A 23,319-nucleotide genomic window follows, 5' to 3' on the forward strand; every position below is an offset into this window, starting at 1 on the left:
TGTTGTACAGCATTTACACAGGCATCCTTTGTCACTGCAAATGAGTTCCTTTTCTCAAGTTTTTCCACAGCTTGTTCTATTCTTTGGGAAAATGTGTATTGTATCGTTAGGATTTTCTGCTGTCTTTGCTATACGTAAACGTGCTTATTTCATGCAGTACAAGGCCAGCCTTGTGTGCTGCTGTGTTCCTCTTCTTCCCCAGACACTGAATAAAGTATACGTTTCCTCTTAATATGCACGTCTCCATGGGCAAGCCTGAATTCCAGTTCTACTCCCTATTTTTTCATTTGGTAATTGGCAATAGTCTCTAGTTTTGGCTGTATAGCTTTTCCACTTCCGCTGTTGTACTACGGTAGTAGTGCCGCGGTAGTACTCTCTCAGTGGTCTTGTAAGGGAGCAGATAGTGATTGTATTCAATTTGGCTGCAACGTATTGGCATTCCTTGTTAGTCTGTGTGTGCATGTAGTATGAATAATATTAGCAGCATCTTGCTTTAAACACCTTTTGACCTACGAGGCACCCAAAGCTAAGCATTATCAGTAACATAACGTATCATTCAATGATTGAGCCTGGCCTTCAGTTGACTTCATTGTGGCAATTCAGCATCACCGTTAACAGATTCTACAGTGTGTCTGGGTGAATATGTTTGTGGTGGTTTATCTGTTAGACTGAATTCTCCTCTACTCTCTTTGGGTCTTTGTGTTTTACTGTGACTGTCACCTCACAGTACACTGTAGGTTATGTGTGTGAAGGTTTAGGCTATCCATTGGACTTAAGTCTCCTCTCGGTCTTTGTGTTTGGTGTGGCTATTTTCTCTGGGATCTGATGTGACCATGCAGGTAAGTAATTTCCCAGTCCTCGTCAGGCAGTCAGACTGGCAGTCAGTCTCTTATACTTTTCCACAGTCTCCACTTTACTCCAACTGCATCGCATGTGACTGTATTGTGCTCTAAACAAGTTTCACATGTCCATTGTGGGTACTGCACTGACCTTCTAGAAAGTTCTGTCAATATTGAACTACGGTAGCAACCTGTACTTTTTTATTTTTTTTAACAAATTGAATTTTGACAGTGTCTGACTTTGGCAAGGTGGTGGTGATCAGCATCTAGGAACACACTGGGAACTGACCACCTTGTTGAATTACTCAATTTGGGTCAGGGAATCTATGGTACTGTAAATAGCAGAAGATCACGTATAATTAAAGTCACAAGTCATTGTCATAAGGACATGCTAAAATGTGAACAGGGACATTATGCCCTTAGTTCTAGCAAAAGGGCAAAGTGGGAACTGTGATTTGTCCCTGTGTGCCACAGTCAGTTTTGTGTCATACCCCTTCCCCAGTGTCGTCATACCCCTTCCCCAGTGTCGTCATACCCCTTCCCCAGTGTCGTCATACCCCTTCCCCAGTGTCGTCATACCCCTTCCCCAGTGTCGTCATACCCCTTCCCCAGTGTCGTCATACCCCTTCCCCAGTGCCAGAACAGCAGACTGTGCCCAGGCAGGTAAGCACACACTTAAACTGATGACTCCTGTGAAAACCATGTCTTGCGCTACGCCAGTGTCACCGGGGAGTCTTCATGTCTCAAACTTTGTCCCAAATGACACCCTATTCCCTACATAGTGCGTTACTTTAGACCAGTGCTGGATAGGGCACTATATAGGGGAAAAGGGTGTCATTTGGGATGCTACCGGTCTGTCCATCTTATTTTGATTTGTGCCAAACTCCCAAAGACATGACTTTGATTTGACAGTTTAATTTGTGCTTATTGGAGTTTAATTAGGTTTTGTGGCTTAGCTCTGGGAGGTTAGGATGGTGAAAGGAAGAGCGATGTGATTAAGTACGTTGAGGGCTCTCATTGCTCCTAGTGGTCTAGCAGAGAAGGAAGAAAACAGAGAAGCAAGATGACCTTTGGCAGAGAGAGACAGACTGAAGAAAGAGAGCAGGAGAATTACCTTTTGCGCAGAGAGTTGTTTTTTTTGGGGGGGTGGGGTTCACATTTGAGTCAGAACCCAGTGCAAAATTAAATGGAGAATTTGCTGAGCAGTCTGAAGTGGACAATATGGAGTTGGCCCTCTCTTGGAACCTCTTGATAACCTAATGCATTTATCATGGTTTGTCAAGACCTTCAATGAGCGCTAATCTCCACGGAGATTTCCATGTATTTGAAGTGTAGTATTTTTTAATCCAAATCCCGCCCAATGTAATGAATCCAAGGGGATAAGTATACTTATCAAACTGGAGTAGGACGGTGTCCTATTTCTGACGGCATCAGCAGAACTATAATTTCTCATTAACAAACTGTCACTCCACCCCCTCAAATGTGCACTCCACCTCCAATTACAGATAAGGCTGTTTTTACACTTGGTCCCTTTCAGCCAATTGTTGTGAACTCTGTGCGGTTCTCTTAATTTTGTGTTCAGTGTGAACACTCCAAAGGAACTTGGACTACTCGAGCCCCTAAGCGAACCGAACTGAGACCATTCGGTTTGATTGAATTCCGGGGTCCGTTTCCCTTTTTTAGGACAATGTGAACATAAAGCTCCCCAGGTTCACTTGTCATTATTCCTACACCACACACTAGACTAGACTACTGCAACACTGTTTCCCTTGACATAACCCCTCACATTGGTGCCAAAAGAGACAAGATGATGTGCAGGTTTGCAGAAAAATAGGTGTGGTGTTTTTGAATAGGCCTATTGATTAGCGATTGTCAAGGATGCATAAAAATTCCAAAATGTATGGAGTTTTTAGGTAAGATTATTTGTTTGCAATGTGATCTATAGGCTAAGAGAGCTTCATAGGCTGTTTATTTGATTGTGGGGTTTGAATAGTGTGAAGACAACATATTTGGTGAAAATCACAGTACAGTACAAAATCAATACTAGCTCTTAAGCATGAGACACACCACGAATCTCACTGCCGATAGACTGCCAAATAGATACTTATCACAGTGGGAGGCCTTTCTTTCTTTTGGTAGAACATAAGCGGTACCTGCTGCGTGCCGACCTGGTAGCGACCAACCAATCGCAATGCTCGTCAGTGGCCAACAACTTGACTTTGCGCCAATCAGAGAGCACGAACCTCCACGTGGGGGAGCCAACAATGTTTTTGTTTTTTTAAACGTTTTTCTCCGTACATCCAGATGACAGTCACATTTCATATGCCATGTAGGCTATGGGATGGGAGCTAGCTAAGTGCACAGATGCAATGCACACAACACTAAATACTTCCTCCAAGCTAGCTAACCACTGTAGCTAGTATTGACGTTTAAAATTAAATCACAATGGATTAGCTAGTTTCCATGAAACAGCTGCCTGTGTTAGCTGCCGAGTTAGTGCAGTGTCTTTTAACCAGCTAGTTAGCTACCTACAGTACCAGTCAAAAGTTTCGACACACCTACTCATTCAAGGGTTTTTCTTTATTTGTCCTTTCTACATTGTAGAATAATAGTGAAGGCATCAAAACTATGAAATAACATATTGAATCATGTAGGAACCAAAAAAGTGTTAAACAAATCAATATGTATTTGAGATTCTTCAAAGTAGCCACCCTTTGTCTTGACAGCTTTGCACACACTTGGCATTCTCTCAACCAGCTTCACCTGGAATGCTTTTCCAACAGTCTTGAAGGAGAGAATTAGCTCAGCTTTAAGTGACTATCTCACCACAGAATAGGCCTTACTATCGCTGTGTTAGTGTCAATAAAGGGTGCCTCTGATGCCAGAGCCTGCATTAGTGAACATTAATGTTGTCAAAGGCTAACCAAGAGAACGGGAGATGGCTGTCGACCTACAATACATGCTTTGAGACAAGGTATGAGGAGGCTGTTCCCAAGACGGGGTCAAAGGTCAGGAGTGTTTTGACAGCTTCTATTTTAAGAAGTGTGTACTTGTACACTTCCTGCCATGGATTAACAAGCATTGGATTGCTGTAATCATTGGCTAGCTAGAGAAGAGTTTCCACCATCGTTAACTTCATGATCGGAGTTAACGGAAAGGGTGGACAATTGGGAAAAGGGTGGAGAATCAGGATGTAGACTTATGAGACACTCTTTTAACTCCCTCAGTTAACATGGAGCCAATGCATAATTCTATATACAGTACCAATCAAACGTTTGAACACCTTTTATTTTGAGTATTTTCTATGTTGTAGAATAATAGTGAAGACATCAACTATGGAATCATGTAGTAACCCAAAGTGTTAAACAAATCAAAATATATTTTAGATTCTTCAAAGTTGCCACCCTTTGCCTTGATGACAGCTGTGCACACTCTTGGCATTCTCTCAACCAGCTTCACCTGGAATGCTTTTCCAACAGTCTTGAAGGAGTTCCCACATATGCTGAGCACTTGTTTGCTGCTTTTCCTGCGGTCCAACTCATCCCAAACCATCTCAATTGGGCTGAGATCTGGTGATTGTCGAGGCTTGGTCATCTGATGCAGCACTCATCACTCTCCTTTTTAGTCAAATAGCTCTTACACAGCCTGGAGGTGTGTTGGGTCATTGTCCTGTTGAAAAACAAATGATAGTCCCACTAAGCGCAAAACAGATGGGATGGCATATCGCTGCAGAATGCTGTGGTAGCCATGCTGGTTAAGTGTGCCTTGAATTCTAAATAAATCACTGACGGTGTCACCAGCAAAGCACCCCCACACCATAAGACCTCCTCCATGCTTCACGGTGGAAACCACACATGCAGAGTTCTTCCGTTCACCTAGTCTGCATCTCACAAAGACACGGCGGTTGGAATCAAAAATCTCATCTGGACTCATCAGACCAAAGTATAGATTTCCACCGGTCTAATGTCCATTGCTCGTGTTTCTTGGCCCAAGCAAGTCTCTTCTTATTATTGGTGTCCTTTAGTAGTGGTTTCTTTGCAGAAATTCGACCATGAAGGCCTGATTCACAGTCTCCTCTGAACAGTTGATGTGTGTTATTTGAACTCTGAAGCATTTATTTGGGTAACTCTGGATCTTCCTTTTCCTGTGGCGGTACTTATGAGAGCCAGTTTCATCATAGTGCTTGATGGTTTTTGTGACTGCACTTGAAGAAACATTCAAAGTTCTTGAAATGTTCCGTATTGACTGATCTTCAAGTGTTAAAGTAATGATGGACTGTTGTTTCTCTTTGCTTATTTGAGCTGTTCTTGCCATAATATGGACTTTGGTCTTTTACCAAATAGGGCAATCTGCTGTATACCCAACCCTACCTTGTCACAACACAACTGATTGGCTCAAACACATTAAGAAGGAAATAAATACCACAAATTAACTTTTAACAAGGCACACCTGTTAATTGAAATGCATTCCAGGTGACTACCTCATGAAGCTGGTTGAGAGAATGCCAAGAGTGCAAAGCTGTCATCAAGGCAAAGGGTGGCTACTTTGAAGAATCTCATCTCAAATATGTTTTGATTTGTTACTACATGATTCCACGTGTTATTTCATAGTTTTGATGTCTTTACTATTATTCAACTTTATAGAAAATTGTAAAATTAAAGAAAAACCCTTCGCTATGGGCTGGCACTGGCAGGATTATGGAGAGTCAATTACATTTTTTCTTCATCTTGCTAGGTAGTTATCCAGCTGTGGCCATCTGGCTAGTAACAAGGGCTTTCTACAAAATAGCAACATTAGAGCAGATAGCTTGGAATCTAGACCGTAAGCATTACGTACGGATATACATTGCCAATCAACGCTACTGTCACCTGGTTTGGAGTATTTTAAAAAGGCTGAGTGGCTGATGACTTCCAAGGTCTTTGCTGTGTGAACACAAAAGAGAGTACGAAACAATTACAACTACAGAATTATTTAATCTGCAGTTATTCTTCAGCTATTTATTTTCTTACCAATAATTTGTGCATGTTAATAGTGTCTTCTGATATACAATGATTATGGAATGGCTGGTCCTGCACTTTGTAAAAACCCAGAGTTCATTGAGTGAATGTTTGGAAAAAGATCGTGGTTCCTTTCTAAACATAGCAATGTGAACGCAAAGAGGACTCAGACCACAAAATAAGTGAAGTGAACCTGCATAAGAGTTGAGTCCTCATTCAACGGCAAGGGCAGTGTGAATACAAAGAGAACTGAGTTCTTTTGGTTGTTCTTTTTTTACCCCAGAGGACTGAGATTGGTTATTTTAAAGAGGACTATGTGAAAAGTCCAATTCCCCAAAAAGTCCCCATAGTGCCAGTCTCAGACCCCCCATTTTGACCCGTTGACGGGGTTAAGTGTTGGCGCTCACCGTCAGCACTCATCAATAACACAGCGTTGATCTCTTCCAGATGCATCGTGGGTCAGGACGGGGACTTATTCATCCGCTCGAACAATGACCATTAGCTGCTGTCAGCTCACTTATAATAGGTTACGTCCCAAATGACACCCTATTCCCTACATAATGCACCATAGGGCTCTGGTTGAAAAGTAGTGCACTGTAGGGAATAGGGTGCCAAATTGACTGTTGTAGCTTAGTTGGCTTATGATGTTACTCTTTAAGCCATAGCTCTAGCTGATTCTTCTTCATTAAGTGTGTACTGGTGTAGGCCTTGGCCTTATCAGGGGCCCTGTTACTGGATGAGTTGAGAAAAGCAGAGCCGTTGAGAGGTTAAGAGAGGCTCTGAGGGGATCCCTACTCTGCATCCCAAATAGCACTCTGTTCCCTTATTATTCCACTACTTTTGACCAGGTTCCATAGGGCTCGGGTCAAAGTAATGTACTACATGGGAAATAGCGTGCCATTTGGGACAAAGCCCTTCTTTACTGGGGGAAACGCTGACCTGGCCTCACAGGATGGGAAGTATTGGACACCTGGGACTCTTCCAGACGCTGTATGATGAAACATTTCTACTTCAGTCCTTTTTCACGCTGCTCACTTTTAATTGTACAGATTTATTGCGAAAAGCAAGGGAGCTCTTGTTTTCTTTCCTGAGTAGCCTAGTGGCAGGTAGCCTGGTGGTTAGAGCATTGGGCCAGTAACCAAAAGGTTGCTGGATCAAATCCTTGAGCTGACAAGTTAAAAAATATGTCGTTCTGCCCCTGAACATGGCAGTTAACCCACTGTACGCTGGTAGGCCGTCATTGTAAATAAGAATTTGTTCTTAACTGACTTGCCTAGTTAAATAAAGGTTCAATTTAAAATAAGTTCCACATGTTGGCTCGTCGTGCTGTGAAACACAATATAATTGCTCAACATTGATCAAGTTGAGCTTAGCCAGCTGTATCGCAACGAACGATGCAACTTCCCTTCTACTCAGCTGGCCAGGCCAGTGAATAACAGTACAGTCAGAAGGCATCTGACTGCCACTTGGAGAAAGTCATAACTTTAATTCAAAGTGTAATGTTCTCTGGCCAGACAGACACTATGGAGAAAGACTTTGGCATTGTTTAGAACACCATTTATTACTGTAGGTTTTGCAAACGTTCTCTCGACATGAGGTTATCGAGAGGAGGGAGCTCAGGATGTCTCAAGCTCCTTTTTGGAAGATGTCCCTTTTTCCAAGGAGCTGGCTGGAAAGGGCAGTCACACACATGGCATTTACCTCACTGCAGGAAAAGCAATCGCCTTTCCTACAGTCCAGGCTAGATGTTGCACCACCTAAGAAGTGCCATGTTCTGCTGGCAGGTTCTCTCTCAAATGGTTACAACTAAGGCCCAGTGTCTCTTTGTGCAGGAAAATAAGCTACACAGACAGAATGTGTGTTGATTAACGATCCGACGGTAGCGCAGACACCACCTCATAAAAATGTTGTGGACTCACCGTGACTTTTATGAGAGGAATTGAAAAGCTATTGCTGTCGAGAATCGCCTAGCAACATGAGGGCAATGGCAGCACCTGCATACTCAAAGATCCGTCTCTAAGCTCTGTTCTCTTCTTGAACCATAGAAATAGAATGCGTAGTGTTCTGTGTCTAGAACACCTTGGCCCATGCTGGGAGTGTGAAGTAACAAACTGGCTCCATGTCCTCTGCTCTCTTGGGACTCCATAAACCTAGTTAATAACCAAACACCCACCAAATGGCTGCAGTTAACCTAAGACCTGGAGAAACAATACACTGCCGCGCTACAGTCACCATGTAAACCTAACTGAAGTTATTTACTGCCGTTTCCTTCTTCCTGTGTCTGCCAAGTGGACCGTATTATCAGCCAAGCTGCGTGGGTTCTACTGGATCTGTTTTGATGTAAGAGTTGGGTGAGATACTGTATTTTTAACAAACATCTCCATGGTGCAGCGGAAAGCACGCCGGGATGCCATTCCGACATTCGGCCATAGATGTTGTCATTGAGCCTTTTCAAACAGCCTCCTTTAAGCGCATCCTTCTCTGCCGCGACGCAACACAAATCGTTCCCAGCTAATTGAACACCCGCATTGTAAAATAAGCCCATGATGTCTGATTAAGTGTTGATTGGCTTGAGAAGCTGTTATTGCAGGCCAAACAGGAAAAATGTACCTTCAATGTGATTAAGGGTGATACTGTGTGATGCATGATTCTCATTAACTGTTCTCCCACCAGGCTTAGGAAGTTAGTTGCTCCTAATTCTTCAGACTATACTGAGGTGCTTAATTGGGTGGTATTCTGTTGAATTAACCAGTAGGCCTAAAGCAATACACATGGCATAGCTCTTACTTAATGTTTTAATTTTTTACTTTTTTTTGTCTACTTGGTAAAATTTTCTTAACCAACAGTGCAGTTCAAGAAGAATTAAGGGCTTGTAAGTAAGCATTTCACGGTAAAGTCTACACTTGTTGTATTCGGCACATGTCACGTTTGATTTAAGTAGGCCTATTGTTTGTGGAGCCTGTTCTTGTTTGGTCTTTGTTCTCCAAGTCTTCTATGTGAGAATGTTAACACAAGCAGCACATGTAGGCTAGTACAGTAGTTCATGTGAGAACAAACCTTTTCAGGTCTCACGTATCTGAAAGATGTGGACTGTAGTTGAGGTTTACGTTTTTGTTTCAATTTCCTACAGCTTAAGTGTAATTTCACTTTGCTATAAATGAAAGCTGTAACATAGCCTTTATCCCAGGAAATGATTTATCTGATTTTTATACATTTGCATTACTATAGCTCTGTCCCGTATTACGATTCCATTATATCCCTGTAATTCAATGTACACTATATACACAAGTATGTGGACACCCCTTCAAATTAGTGGATTCGGAAATTTTAGCCTCATCCGTTGCTGACAGGTGTATAGAATTGAGCACATAGCCATGCATTCTCCATAGACAAGCATTGGCAGTAGAAGGGCCTTACTGAAGAGCTTAGTGACTTTCAACATGGCACCGTCATACGATTGCCACCTTTCCAATAAGTCAGTTTGTCCAATTTCTGCCCTGCTAGAGCTGCCCCGGTAAACTTGAAGTGATGTTATTGTGAAGTGGAACAATCTAGGAGCAACAACGGCTCAGCCGCAAAGAGGTAGGCCACACAAGCTCACAGAACGGGATCGCCGAGTGCTGAAGCGCGTAAAATTTACCTGTCCTCGGTTGCAACACTCACTACTGAGTTCCAACCTGCCTCTGGAAGCAACGTCAGCACAATAACTGTTCGTCAGGAGCTTCATGGAATGGGTTTCCAAGGCTGAGCAGCGGCACACGAGCCTAAGATCACCATGTACAGTGCCAAGCATCGACTGGAGTGGTGTAAAGTCGTCGCCGTTGGACTCTGGAGCAGTGGAAACGTGTTCTCTGGAGGAATGAATCACACTTCACCATCTGGCAGTTTGACGGACAAATCTGGGTTTGGCGGATGGCAGGAGAACGCTACCTGCCCTAATGCATAGTGCCAACTGTAAAGTTTGGTGGTGGAGGAATAATGGTATGGGTCTGTTTTTTGTGTTTTGTCTAGGGCCCTTAGTTCCAGTGAAGGGATATCTTAACAGCATACAATGACATTCTAGACGATTCTGTTTCCAACTTTGTGGCAACAGTTTGGGAAAGGCCCTTTCCTGTTTCAGCATGACAATGCCCCTGTGCACAAAGCGAGGTCCGTAAGGAAATTATTTTTCGAGATTGGTGTGGAAGAACTTGACTGGCCTGCAGAGAGCCCTGACCTCAACCCCATCGAACACCTTTGACGAATTGGAACACCAACTGCATGCCGGGTCTAATCGCCGAACATCAGTGCCGACCTCATGAATGCTCTTGTGGCTGAAGGGAAGAAATATTCCAACATCTAGTGGATGTTAGTCCCCCCTTTGCTGTTCTAACTCCATATTAATGCCCATAATTTTGGAATGAGATGTTTGACGAGCAGGTGTCCACATACTTTTGGTCATGTAGTGCAGGTCTTATTCAGATAAACCTTTTTCCCAGATATTTTCTATAGTTTCCATTAAGTGAAATGGATAGGGGGTTATTACAGTCAAACTGCTTCGTCCATTCTAGTCACAATTGTTCTACACTTGAACATGATTCTACATTTCGAGTGGGTTGTACGCTCTCTCTCTGACGTGTGTGTGTGTGCGTGTGTAAGATTTGCGTCAAGTGTGATTGTACTGTACGTCTACATTTACAAGCCATCTGTCAAGACACTGTGATTTAATGGGTGGATTAGATCGAATTGATGCCTGACTGTTTGTGTGATGTTGACCATGACTTGTCTATAGCCTATTATTATAAGACATCTCGCCCCTGTCATGCCACAAATCAAACAAAACTCATCAAATGGGCTAGGCACAGTACGTATCTCTCCAGTGTCCGCTACTGACCCTCGTGGGTTGTTTTCACCACATCATTTGAGTCTTGTTATAAGCTATTTATTTTCCTGTTATTTTCCTTGTCTGTAGACGGTGTTTAATCAGCTACTTATGAGGATATTATTGGCCTGGTTGGGCTCATACATATTGGGTGTTGGCTGTAGACACGGCGATGGTTGGTGTTATGGGTTGTAGATGTTGGCTGTAGACACGGCGATGGTTGGTGTTATGGGTTGCAGATGTTGACAGGGACATGGCGTTTAGTGCTGGTTGTTGACTGCTATGTAGGCCAAGGATCTGGGCCATTCCCTCCACTTGCTGACAGCTCTGCTATCTAGCCTCTAGTATTTACCTGGCATACAGGGTCTAGCCAGACAGGTCCTACTTCTGCGGGCAAAGTGTGACACCTGCCTGCTCCCAGTTAGCCAAAGAACACCGTGGACTGCTCTAAGAGAAGTGGACATCTCCTGTTTGGGTTGGTTTCATTTGCAATGTCTACTGAGTCTATGTAAGTAAGCCTTGTTCACGCCAGAACGGCCCATAAGGCAGGAGCACGTGACTGTAGCATTTAATTTTTACCTTTATTTAACTAGGCAAGTCAGTTAAGAACAAATTCTTATTTTCAATGAAGGCCTAGGAACAGTGGGTTAACTGCCTGTTCAGGGGCAGAACGACAGATTTGTACCTTGTCAGCTGGGGGATTTGAACTTGCAACGTTTTGGTTACTAGTCCAACGCTCTAACCACTAGGCTAGTATGAGGCAGTTTAATGTACAAGTAGACTCCCTGGACCCTGTATTTCAGATGGAGATAAGAGAATATTAACTTGATGTTTATGGTATGATTTTAATGTGTGTCCCAATTGTCACCCTATTCCCCGACTAGTGCGTTACTTTTGACCACAACCCTATGGGCTTTGTTCAAAAGTAATGCACTACATAGGGAAAAGGGTGCCATTTGGTTTGTAACCAATAAATCACAGGGATATATCATGAGGCATTGGGAAACTCACTAGAACATGACATTGAAGGATGAAGTATATTGTAACCGAATGAGTGAAATTTGATAAAGACCTTGTTATAAAGCACTCCATATGCCTCTATCCATATGTGATTTAGTAGACAGAGTTGAGGACGGTATAAAGATATTTTGCGAGTTCATTGCTGTGTCCATTGTGGTGTTCGCTATCCTTTAGGGATGTGTAGAACCTGTGTTCAAACTGGGTAACAGAGAATTACACACATACATGCACACTAGGGACGGGATGATACCAGTATCACTATTTTTTCCATGGCAAAAATAAACAAACACGATGCCGGCAACTTTTTGGTCCTATAAAAATCTGCTCTATGTAAAATTGTGTGCTATATATTTATTTATTTTACCTTTATTTAACTAGGCAAGTGGTTAAGAACAAATTTTTTCAATGACGCCCTAGCAACAGCTAACTGCCTTGTTCAGGGGCAGAACGACAGATTTTTACCTTGTCAGCTCGGGGATTCGATCTTGCAACCTTTCGGTTACCAGTCCAACACTCTAACCACTAGGCTACCTGCCACCCCTATAGTTTGGAAAATCAATAAATATGACTCTTGATGACAACAATGATATTTTCTAACAACACTGTTGTTTTCATAAAGCAGTGAAGTGGTGCTTAATGTTTTGTTTCCTTGCCATGATACAAGTATCACGGTACTGGTACCTTCCTGTCACACGCAGACACACATGCACGACATAGCAGACACACACACACACATACACTCATGCATGACATATCAATCATGTAAGTGTGTGCAGAAACACACGTATACGGTCTCTCAGGGCAATCAACACACATTTGAAGTTGAACAGTTATTGTGTAGTCATCCTCAGAGAAGACCACCCCTGTTGATTGTGTGTGTGCGCGCATGTGAGTGAGTTATCTTGTGGTGGTGCCAAGTATGTGCTTGTCAACAAATGTAGCAATTAGTACTGAGGGGGAGTTTCCTGCTGTGTAGATTGCTTCACCGCACACGCGTGTGAAGTCGCCAAATACTCTGCTGCAGTTTACTGGAGAATTTTAACCATTCCATTACCTAGTTGAGGTCTGGAAAGTGCAACTCTGTTCTCTGATATCGAGGCGGAGTTGCATATTAATAAGTGGTCGCACGATTTGCTAGCAACAAAATGGAGTCATCAGTCGACACTAACAATATTCCGTGGGGTGTTGAAATAAATAGTTTTAATAAACTTTTAGCGAATACAACCACCAATTGAATCTCAACTGATGTAGTATGTCAAGGCCGCTACGTATCCAGACGAGTAACACAAATGGAGAAAAAGTTGGTGGTATTGTTTTTAAAAATTTTATTAAAAGTAGGTATTTCAGCACCCCGCGGAAGGACCGCAGTTGTTCAGGACACACACAGGCACAGGTAAGCATTTGAAGATTTGACATTTTTACAAGTGTCGACTGATGGTGACTCAATGTTGTTGTTAACAAAACGCTTGACCAGTTATACTCAACACCGCATCAATATAAGAGAACGGAGTTGAGCGTTCCTCAGCTATCCATTGACCACAAGCATGTAGAACGGAGTTGAGCGTTCCTCAGCTATCCATTGACCACAAGCATGTAGAACGGAGTTGAGCGTTCCTCAGCTATCCATTGACCACAAGCATGTAGAACGGAGTTGAGCGTTCCTCAGCTATCCATTGACCACAAGCATGTAGAACGGAGTTGAGCGTTCCTCAGCTATCCATTGACCACAAGAATGTAGAACGGAGTTGAGCGTTCCTCAGCTATCCATTGACCACAAGAATGTAGTCTCACATACCTGGGGCACTCCGCATAGGGCTGGCACAATGCAGCAGCACGCATAGCAATATAAATAATAGAACGGGCTTGGAACCTCTAACCCTGGCAATTTGACTGGTAAACGCATAGATGTGGTAAAGAGGTCAATCGAACTCGACCAAAACAATGGAATTGCCATTGAGTGGGGGAAGGGGCCGTGGGGGAAAGATTGCGAGTCTCCTCAATGCCACCAACAAAATGATCATACATTTAGACTATGGTTTATATGTATTTCACATTATGTTGAGGTCAAAATATGAGTATAATGCTTGTATGGATGTTAAGCCCAACACATGTTAGTCATCGTTACCAATCAACTGCATTAGTTAAAATGTACTTTGACTACCACCACTGATTACCGTATGCTTGCTATGCTACCAGTTTGTACAAACGGGACTTGAAAAGGGACAATTTCTACATGTTATGCAGCAAAAACTGCCAAATATATCCAAATCGGACTTAAGTCATTACCTTTCAAGCTTGCAAGAAAGCCATTGCACTGTACTTGTGCATGTGACGACATTTAAAACTTGAAACTTGTGGGCCTGTTACAATCGATAAATCATGATAGATTTGACGAATATCCACTTTGTTAGATTTGTTGAATATGCCCATACTCCTTTACCACATCTATGGGTACACTCGCAATGGCTGCCTGGTATTGTATGTTCATTCTAAATATGTTAATTTATGTGGCTCATGCTAGGTTGAATAAATATAGGTTAAGACAACCTGGTCACTAATCTGGGACCAGCGCCGCTGCTAACTAGCATAGCTGGTCCCATTGTTGCAAAGCGTTCTATGATATTAGAATCCTGTTGTCTTAACCTTTTTTTGTTTTCTTTAACCTAGGGCTCATGCATTGGCATGTATTTTCTGTAATGTCAGTTGAGTTGAATCAACAAATCACAGCACATCTTGAGTACACTTCCTGTTTCTACTTCCTGCTTTGCTCCTATGGGTACACTCACAATGGCCGCCAGTTCACCCAACTATGCCATCATTAACTTAAATGGGGACATGTTCTATTCATTTTATTTCTTTAGCAACACATGCAGTCAGGAGCATAGCGTTTGCTATTTGAACGGTTATTACGGAGACCGCGGTCATTCGGCTGGCCAATTACCATCATCCAAAATTCAATGACAGTCACCCTAGCTCCGCGCACTCGACACTAGTAGTCCCCTACCTGGAGATACAGTGAATGTGATAAGAGTGAAACGCAATACAAACAACCTGAGAGACAGTGTAGTGATTATTATGTTCGTGCATCATTCTCATCCATGTAACTTACCAGTAGATATTAACACGGATCCTTTATCATAGGCCTGAGAGTGACACATTCTGGAGACTAGGGCCCTTGTCTAAACACCCACACTGTATCCATGTACCCAGTATATAGTGCATTCAGAAAGTATTCAGACCCCTCTTGGGTATGACGCTACAAGAACACCTGGCACACCTGTTTTTGGGGAGTTTCCTCAAGCTCTGTCAGGTTGGATGGGGAGCGTTGCTGCACAGCTATTTTCAGGTCTCCAGAGATGTTCGATCGGGTTCAAGTCTGTGCTCTGGCTGGGCTCCTCAAGGACATTCAGAGACTTGTCCCAAAGCCACTCCTGCATTGTTTTGGCTGTGTGCTCAGGGTTGTTGTCCTTTTTGGAAGGTGAACCTTCGCCCCAGTCTGAGGTCCTGAGCGCTCCAGAGCAGGTTTTCATCAAGGATCTCTGTTCTTAGCTCTGTTCATCTTTGCCTCGATCCTGACTAGTCTCCCAGTCCCTGCAGCTGAAAAACATCCGCACAGCATGATGCTGCTGCCACCACCATGCTTAACCTGGCACCATCCCGACGGTGTTCTCCAGACGTGATGCTTGGCATTCAAGCCAAAGAGTTTTCAATCTGGGTTTCATCAGACCAGATAATCTTGTTTCTCATGGTCTGTGAGAGTCCTTTAGGTGCCTTTTGGCAAACTCCAAGCGGGCTGTCATGTGCCTTTTACTGAAGTTTGGCTTCCGTCCGGCCACTCTACTGTAAAGGCCTGATTGGTGGAGTGCTGCAGAGATGGTTGTCCTTCTGGAAGGTTCTCCCATCTCCACAGAGGAACTGGAGCTCTGTCAGAGTGACCATCGGGTTCTTGGTCACCTCCCTGACCAAGGCCCTTCTCCCCCAGTTTGGCCGGCGGCCAGCTCTAGGAAGAGTCTTGGTGGTTCCAAACTTCTTCCACTTTAAGAATGATGCGAGGCCTCTGTTCTTGGGGACCTTCAATGCTGCAGACATTTTTTGGTACCCTTCCCCAGATCTGTGCCTCGACACAATCCTGTCTCGGAGCTCTACAGACAATTCCTTCGACCTCATGGCTTGGTTTTTGCTCTGACATGTACTGTCAACTGTGGGACCTTATATAACAGGTGTGTGCCTTTCCAAATCACGTCCAATCATTAAATGTACCACAGGTGGACTCCAATCAAGTTGTAGAACATCTCAAAGATGATCAATGGAAACAGGATGCACCAGAGCTCAGTTTCGAGTCTCATGGAAAAGGGTCTGAATACTTATATGTATTATTTTTTTTTATATATATATATAAATTTGCAACCATGTCTAAACCAGTTTTCGCTTTGTCATGATTGGGTATTGTGTGTAGGTTGAGGGAGGAAAAAATTATTTAATACATTTTAGAATAAAGCTGTAACGTAACAAAATGTGGAAAAGGGAAGGGGTCTGAATACTTTCCAAATGCACTGTACCTCTGTATAATCACCACCAGATTGATCCCAGAGGGGGACAGTCTTATTCTATCTGGCATATTATTATGGTGCCCAAAGGGACCAGACCTTGGAATGAGTTTCACTGACTCCACTATATTGGGCACAGTTAAATATAACAACTACACTTAGGAGTTATTAGAAGGGTTATTGCATAAATATGCACCACAACGCACACATGCAAACTCACATCCTTGTCTGTCTTTTTATAGAATGGTCTGTCGGGCTACTCTAAACTGACGGTTGACCCCTGGCTGGTTTTACCAGTCATATGGGTCTGTGTTCTCCCCACGTCACAGAGACATATACTAAGGAATGTTGGTTCAGCTCTGCCGTTATTAATTAGGGTGCTGAGGAGATTGAGGGAGAGCGGGACCGTGTCCACATGGCACCCTATTGCCTAAAGTGCACTTCATTAGGCTAGAGCACTGTGGGCCCTGGTCAAAACTAGTGCGCAATATAGGGACTAGGGTGCCATTTGGGAAGCAACCAGGGAGGGCCTATGCCCCCTAGGGGTAGTTAGTGTCTCTGCTCTCTGTTCTCATCTAAATGCTATAAAACCACAGGCTCCCAGGCTTTAGCTGCTTTAATACACGGGAACAGACCAGGGCCAGTGCCAGAGTGTGCTCTATACAGCCCACAACAATCAGATGTTCAGAAAACAAGGCAATTCAGTGGGCTTATGCCTAACGGTGCCCTATTCCCTATATAGTGCACTACTTTTGACCAGAGCTCTGGTCAAAAGAAGTGCACTTTACATTGAATAGGGTGCCATTTGGGAAAAAGACCGTATACCTCCAGTGGACAGATACTGGCAGAGTGTTATTGTGCCCTCAAACTCTGCCTGACTCTGTCTCTGTTGTGGCCAGTAGGGGATTGGAGTCAGACGGACTACATTTGTTTGCCTTTGGGCCTCTGCTGTACTGCATGGTGAATAAGATCTGTTTCTAATGTGGCTGCCTGCCTGTGTGAGTGTGACTGTACTGTTAATGGCCTTTTGAACTATTTTGATCCTTCCTCACAGCACCGAACCAATAACGCAAGCCAGCTGAACACACGTGGCCTGGTGGACATCTTAGTGACGGCTTGAATGTCATATTCAATTAACTGCAAGGGTACTTGTCCTTGGAATTAATAAGGCCTCCGTACGATAGGAAGCCTGAATCATACAGTAGATAAAATCATTGGTGGGATCCATATCGACTAGTCAGACGTCAACTTGAATTCTTAACAGTCGTGTTTCTTTTTCCTCCTTTCTCTCTTTCTCTCTCCTTTCTCTCTCCTTTCTCTTTTCTCTCTCTCTTTCTCTCTCCTTTCTTTTTCCTCCTTTCTCTCTTTCTCTCTCCTTTCTCTCCTTTCTCTTTTCTCTCTTTCTCTCTCTCTTTCTCTCTCCTTTCTCTTCTCTCTTTCTCTCTCTCTTTCTCTTCTCTCTTTCTCTCTCTCTTTCTCTCTCATTTCTCTTTTCTCTCTTTCTCTCTCTCTTTCTCTCTCCTTTCTCTTCTCTCTTTCTCTCTCCTTTCTCTTCTCAATTTCTGTCTCACACATTCTTTCTTGCTCTTTGTCTCTCCTTCCTGACGTATTCCCTCCATCTCTCTCACTTCTTCCCGACTTTCTATTACTCCTTCACACCACACACACTAAGCCTTTCACTATTAGATACAGTACCAGTCAGTAGTTTGGACACACCTACTCATTCCAGGGGTTTTCTTTATTTGTACTATTCTACATTGTAGAATAATAGTGAAGACTTAACTATGAAATAACACATGGAATCATGTAGTAACCAAACCCTTGAATGAGTAGGTGTCAACTTTTGACTGGTACTGTATGTCTTGCTCCCAGATACAATATATGATTTACAAAAGATAAATGTCTGTATATAATGTAATGATTCCAGGAAGAGTAGCTGCCACTTCTGCATATGCTAATGGGGATCCAAATACATGTAAATGGTCAATAAAGTAATCATCTTTTTCCCTCTTTCCGTCAGCTGGTGGCGGTGTATGATGAACAGGAACCTCACCATGGTGGCGACGGCACCAGCGCCAGCTCAACGGGCACCCAGAGTCCCGACCTGTTTGCCACCGAGCTCAACACAAGCAGCATGTCTGCTTTCCAGCCCTACCAGGCCGCCAGCGAGATAGAAGTCACTCCGTCCGCCCTCCGAACTAGTAAGTTCACAAATCAAACACCCGGGTTACGTAAAACGAGCATTCCTTTCCGACATGTCTGCTCTATTCATGGCATTTGTCTGCAACGTTCGACAACATTTTCCATCAGAACGTTGCACTTACAACAACAAAGGAGCATTAACCATTGATGGGAATTATGTAGCATACAGATATATCTACTGTGGCTATGCAGATATTTTCCTATGTGGGAGGAATCTAGTGCAGTCAGTTCTTTAGCCACATAAAATGATCACATTAAATGTTTTGGCCCGCTGGTCTTGAGTGGTTATAGAACATCAGGAAGATGCCATTAACTAACATCAGTCTAGGTGGGCTTTTGGTTGGAAACTGTTTTTGAGTGGGAGTTCTGTAACAGAATAGCAGTATGTCATCAACAGCAAACAAGACTGTGCTACAGTATATACATACATTAGTTGTTGTGTGCAGCACAAAAAGAAAAGCAACAAAGTTAAGCTCCATTCATTTTCAGCGTTCTTCTCCAAACTATGTCAGAAATCCCAACGGCTTATTTGCTGCTCCACTGAGTCCAATAAATGGACCACAACAGAGAGCGGAGCCCTGGACAAGCTGTAGCTAAGACACTGTTTTAATAAAATACCTCTCCAAGGCTTTTGAAGACGCCAAGTGTCACATTCCCATGTTCTGACCGATGGGAACGTCTCCACTATGCTGCGGCGACTCAGTGCTACTTTCAATGGCTCCTCTCCTCTGCATGTCTCCCAGAACATTCAGTGACACATCACCACAGAGTTCTGTTTATGACTAGCTTTTTCATCCAAACTGGAACACTGAGCAGGAGTCCCATGATGCTGCGCTGTGAAAGTGGACGCCTGTTCACCAGGAGCGTGAGAGACGTGTCTCTGTCTTAGTCATGGGACAGAGCATTACAGGGAGGGAGGAGAGAACTCTGTCCTAACAGGTCTGGCCTCCCCAGACTCAAACTCCCAGAGGCCTCTCTGTCTAGCTGCCTACTGGAATCAAATTGCTGTAGACAGCATTCCATTAATTGTCAAGATAATAAGATGTCAAGATAATAATTAGGAATAAGAAGTTTACTCTCATATTATTATATCTCATTTTATTCAGAGTCCCTCCCCTATCCAGTCTTGTTAGCTGTGTATTCTTTATATTTGAAAACTGGCCAAGAGCTAATTGTCCAAATTATTCTACTGGCAAAATGTCATCTTCCATTAAAAACTGTTCCAATTACATAGAGGACCCTGTGCAGAGTCATTCAATTTATACCAGTTTTGCAAGATATAGTAATATAAAGTTAGGTCCTGTTAACTTTTTTTTGTTGGCTGAAGACATTTTATACCGTCAGTTAACTATAGTTAGAAGACGTTTGAAAGTATATTGCTCTAAAAGGTTATAAATTAGGAACCTGCTTGGTCTGATTATGCCGAAAATTTGTCATTATAGCATATTCACATCTAATCTCAAAATTCCAATTTAGTTGACTGACCTGCTTAGTACAATCTAATGTGAAAGCCCTCCGATGTGCGGTCGGCAGATTTTAAAATGGGGTTGCGAGAGAATTTGCGCTTGTTTCACAAACCTTCTGGTAGACGCTAGATGCCTTTGTAATAAAGAGGTTTCTGTTTTTCTTCCTACAAATGTCTCTATCCTTTGAATGGTTTAAGCTACAAAATATTATGACCCCATCACTGAAAAATGACTGTCAGGAACACGTAGGTACATAATGTTTCCCTCTACTATGCCCACAAGCCGTTAGAACCGAGTGGACAAGACCAGGCACTAAATTAGACTGGGGGGAAAAGAACATCAATGTTATTTTCTACACAGAATATAATACATTATTGCCTGATGATCTTCTGAACTTCCCAATACCTTTCTGATGCATTTCAGTCACTTCAAACCATACTTCCTTCAGATTGAATACTGTGGGACTGATTTGTAGTGTCATAGCCCAAATAACAAAAGTAAACATTGGCCGTTGATTACATACCTTTTTTTACATAGTGGGGTCACAGATTTTTTTTTGTATGAAAATGGGCCAAAGGTTTTGGAACCCCTGCACAATATTTTTTTATGTAACCTTTATTTAACTAGGCAAGTCAGCCTACACCAACCTCTGATAATTACTGAGCATATGCATAATAGTGTGCTCCAGAACACCAATTTACAGCTGATAGTGGTGAACTCTGAATTCTAATTTTTGTTATTTCTATTGCTGATGTGTGTATTGACGCAGCACTGGGTACCCAGACTGTAATGGCTTTATAAGAGAGAATCACCCACACTGCTCAGGTTCACATTAAGAATGGACTAATTACTATTGTGAGAAGGGAATTGGCAAGAACTGCTGCTGAGCATCATAGTCTGTTTGATTTGGACTACTACACACCAACAGATTCAAACATGTGTCCTTGCTGAAACTAAGGTCCTGATTAGGACCAATACACAAACCTAATAAAGTGACATAAAGCGGACATCAATATGGAGGAGCCTGGAGAGAAGGTCAACTGAATGAAACCCAGCTGTTTGCTGGAGCGATGGGCCAAAGTAAGGAAGTACATACTTTCCCAAATAAACTCATTTTGACCTTCTCTGCTGTCTCTCCCTCCTCTCTGTCGTTCACCATCTCGCACGGTCTCTTGCTCTCCTCCAGATATGCCCCTCCATGTGCGTCGCAGCAGTGATCCAGCACTGGCGACGGTCAACGGGCCATTCAGCGACCCCCGTGTGACCCTGCCGCCAGAGGAGCCGTCCAGGAAGAACCCCACCCGCTGGTCCACCACAGCTGGTTTCCTCAAACCACAACACTCTGTTGGAGACACCAGCACTGACGCCAACAGCCTGGAGAGAAAGGTTGCCAACGATCATACAACTCCCCTGTACACTATCTAAAGCAAGGGTGGGCAAACTATGGCCATTCAATCTGACCCGCAGGAGGTTTGAGTAAAAAACTGATAATTATTTTGGATTAAACCACTCCAGTCCACTCTTGAACGTCTACAACTAGATAAAAAGTATGTTAAATTATAATGGCCCTTTTATATTTTCAAATAACTTACTCTTTTTTTCTCTTCTGGCCAGCAAATGTGTTTTGAAAGAAGTTAGTGCGGCCCTCAATTTCGAAATCCCGACATGGCCCTCAAGGCCAATAAATTGGCCACCCCTGATCTACAGTGTATGACATTAGCTACTTGTGTCCTCTAATGCTCTCCTCTAAGTGTACTGTATGTAGACGTACTTAGCAAGGACCCCCTACGCTATATATTACTAATGTCTGTCAGTTGGTGTTGTAAAACTCAACTGTGTTTATAGCCTTTATCTTTAAAGTGATACTTTTATCTACCTCCCCAGAGTCAGATGAACTCGTGGATACAATTTTTTTAATGTCATTGTGTGCAGTTTGAAGGAAGTCGCTTTCTAGCTCTAGCGCAATTGCTAGCTAGTTAACACAATGACTGGAAGTCTATGGTATCTGCTACCTCCCTTCATACTGGACATACAAATAAAGTGATATGCACGAGTTCATCTTACACTGGGGAAGTACATAAAAGGCCTCATTGCCAAAATCCTGACGTATCCCTTAAAGGGATGGTTTCCCAGACCCAGATTAAGCCTAGCGTATAGTAGGACTAAGGATAATCTGTGTCTGGGAAACCAGCCCTAAGATTCTTCTTTGTTCCTTTGTCTGTCCAGGGTAAGGTTGTGGACACGTACCGTAGTCTCCCCCGTGACTCAGGGACCTGGGCAAACCAGAGAGAGTTCCAGAGAGAGACGGCCCGCTCCTCCCTGAGTGCCAACCACCCCATGGTAGACCGCTGGCTGGAGAGACAGGAGCAGGTAGCACCACACACTGTACTGTACATGCAAACCTGGTCACATTAACATTACATATATTTGAGTCATTTAGAAGACTGTATTATCCCTTGCTAAGTACGTCCTGCGCTCTCTGCGCCCTCGCTCTCTGCGCCCTCGCTCTCTGCGCCCTCGCTCTCGGCGCCCTCGCTCTCGGTGCTCTCGGTGCCATTGCTCTCTGAGCTCTCTGCGCCCTCGCTCTCTGCGCCCTCGCTCTCTGCGCCCTCTGTGCCCTCGCTCTCTGCGCCCTCTGTGCCCCTCGCTCTCTGCGCCCTCTGTGCCCCTCGCCCTCTGCACCCCTGGTCTCTGCGCCCTCGGTCTCTGCGCCCTCGCTGCTCCCTCTCTCTCCTCCATCTAAACCATGGCATTAGCTGTCAGAATGAGTTCAGAAGTTCATCTGTCTGTGGGCGCTGGGCCGACTGAGCTGCTCTGCTGTGGAGAAGCTACATTGACGACAACTGGTGGGTCTGTGTCCAAAATGGCACCCTATTCCATATAGTGGACTACTTTTGACCAGCTCTGGTTGAAAGTAATGTACAATGTAGTGAATAGGGTGCTATTAAGGACACAAGCCGGAAGTTCATAGCCTAGGATGTTTCTCATAATAGTGATCATCATGTAACTTCTTTCTTCCGACCATTCATTTATTTTCTCAGCGCCATGAGATATGAGCTGATATTAAAAGGACATGTGGAGCCATGAACGATTTAGTCACTCCATTAATCAGACTGGATTGGAGAGGCGTCTCCCAACAGATGTCTGTATTGCAAAGGGCTGTAGCCATCACCGTGAAGGGTCAGTGGTTGTATCACAAATGTTACCCTATGCCCTATTTAGTGCACTTCTTTTGACCAGAGCCTTATGGGCCCTGTCTAAAGTAGTGCACTATATAGGGAATAGACTGCCATTTGGGAAGAATCAAGTGGGTCTGCTTTCTCACTGCTGTAAGTGCTTGTTCAGATTTTTTTCAGAGGAAGGATGGAGGGATGTTGAAAGTTGGGT

The 23,319-nt window shown here is 43.5% G+C and overlaps 1 protein-coding gene across 7 annotated transcripts in view; it reads left to right on the forward strand.

The window, feature by feature from the left end:
- LOC120020398 (partitioning defective 3 homolog) overlaps positions 1–23,319 on the forward strand; it is a 226,850-nt gene that overhangs the window by 80,543 nt on the left and 122,988 nt on the right. For all 7 annotated transcript variants that reach the window (XM_038964023.1, XM_038964020.1, XM_038964022.1 and 4 more), the window contains exons 3-5: positions 18,285–18,465; positions 21,119–21,318; positions 22,159–22,302. In XM_038964023.1, the coding sequence (XP_038819951.1) occupies positions 18,285–18,465; positions 21,119–21,318; positions 22,159–22,302 (525 nt within the window). The remainder of the gene's footprint in view (positions 1–18,284; positions 18,466–21,118; positions 21,319–22,158; positions 22,303–23,319) is intronic.

Source organism: Salvelinus namaycush, chromosome 25 (genome assembly GCF_016432855.1).
Source record: "Salvelinus namaycush isolate Seneca chromosome 25, SaNama_1.0, whole genome shotgun sequence".
Classification (NCBI taxonomy): domain Eukaryota; kingdom Metazoa; phylum Chordata; class Actinopteri; order Salmoniformes; family Salmonidae; genus Salvelinus; species Salvelinus namaycush.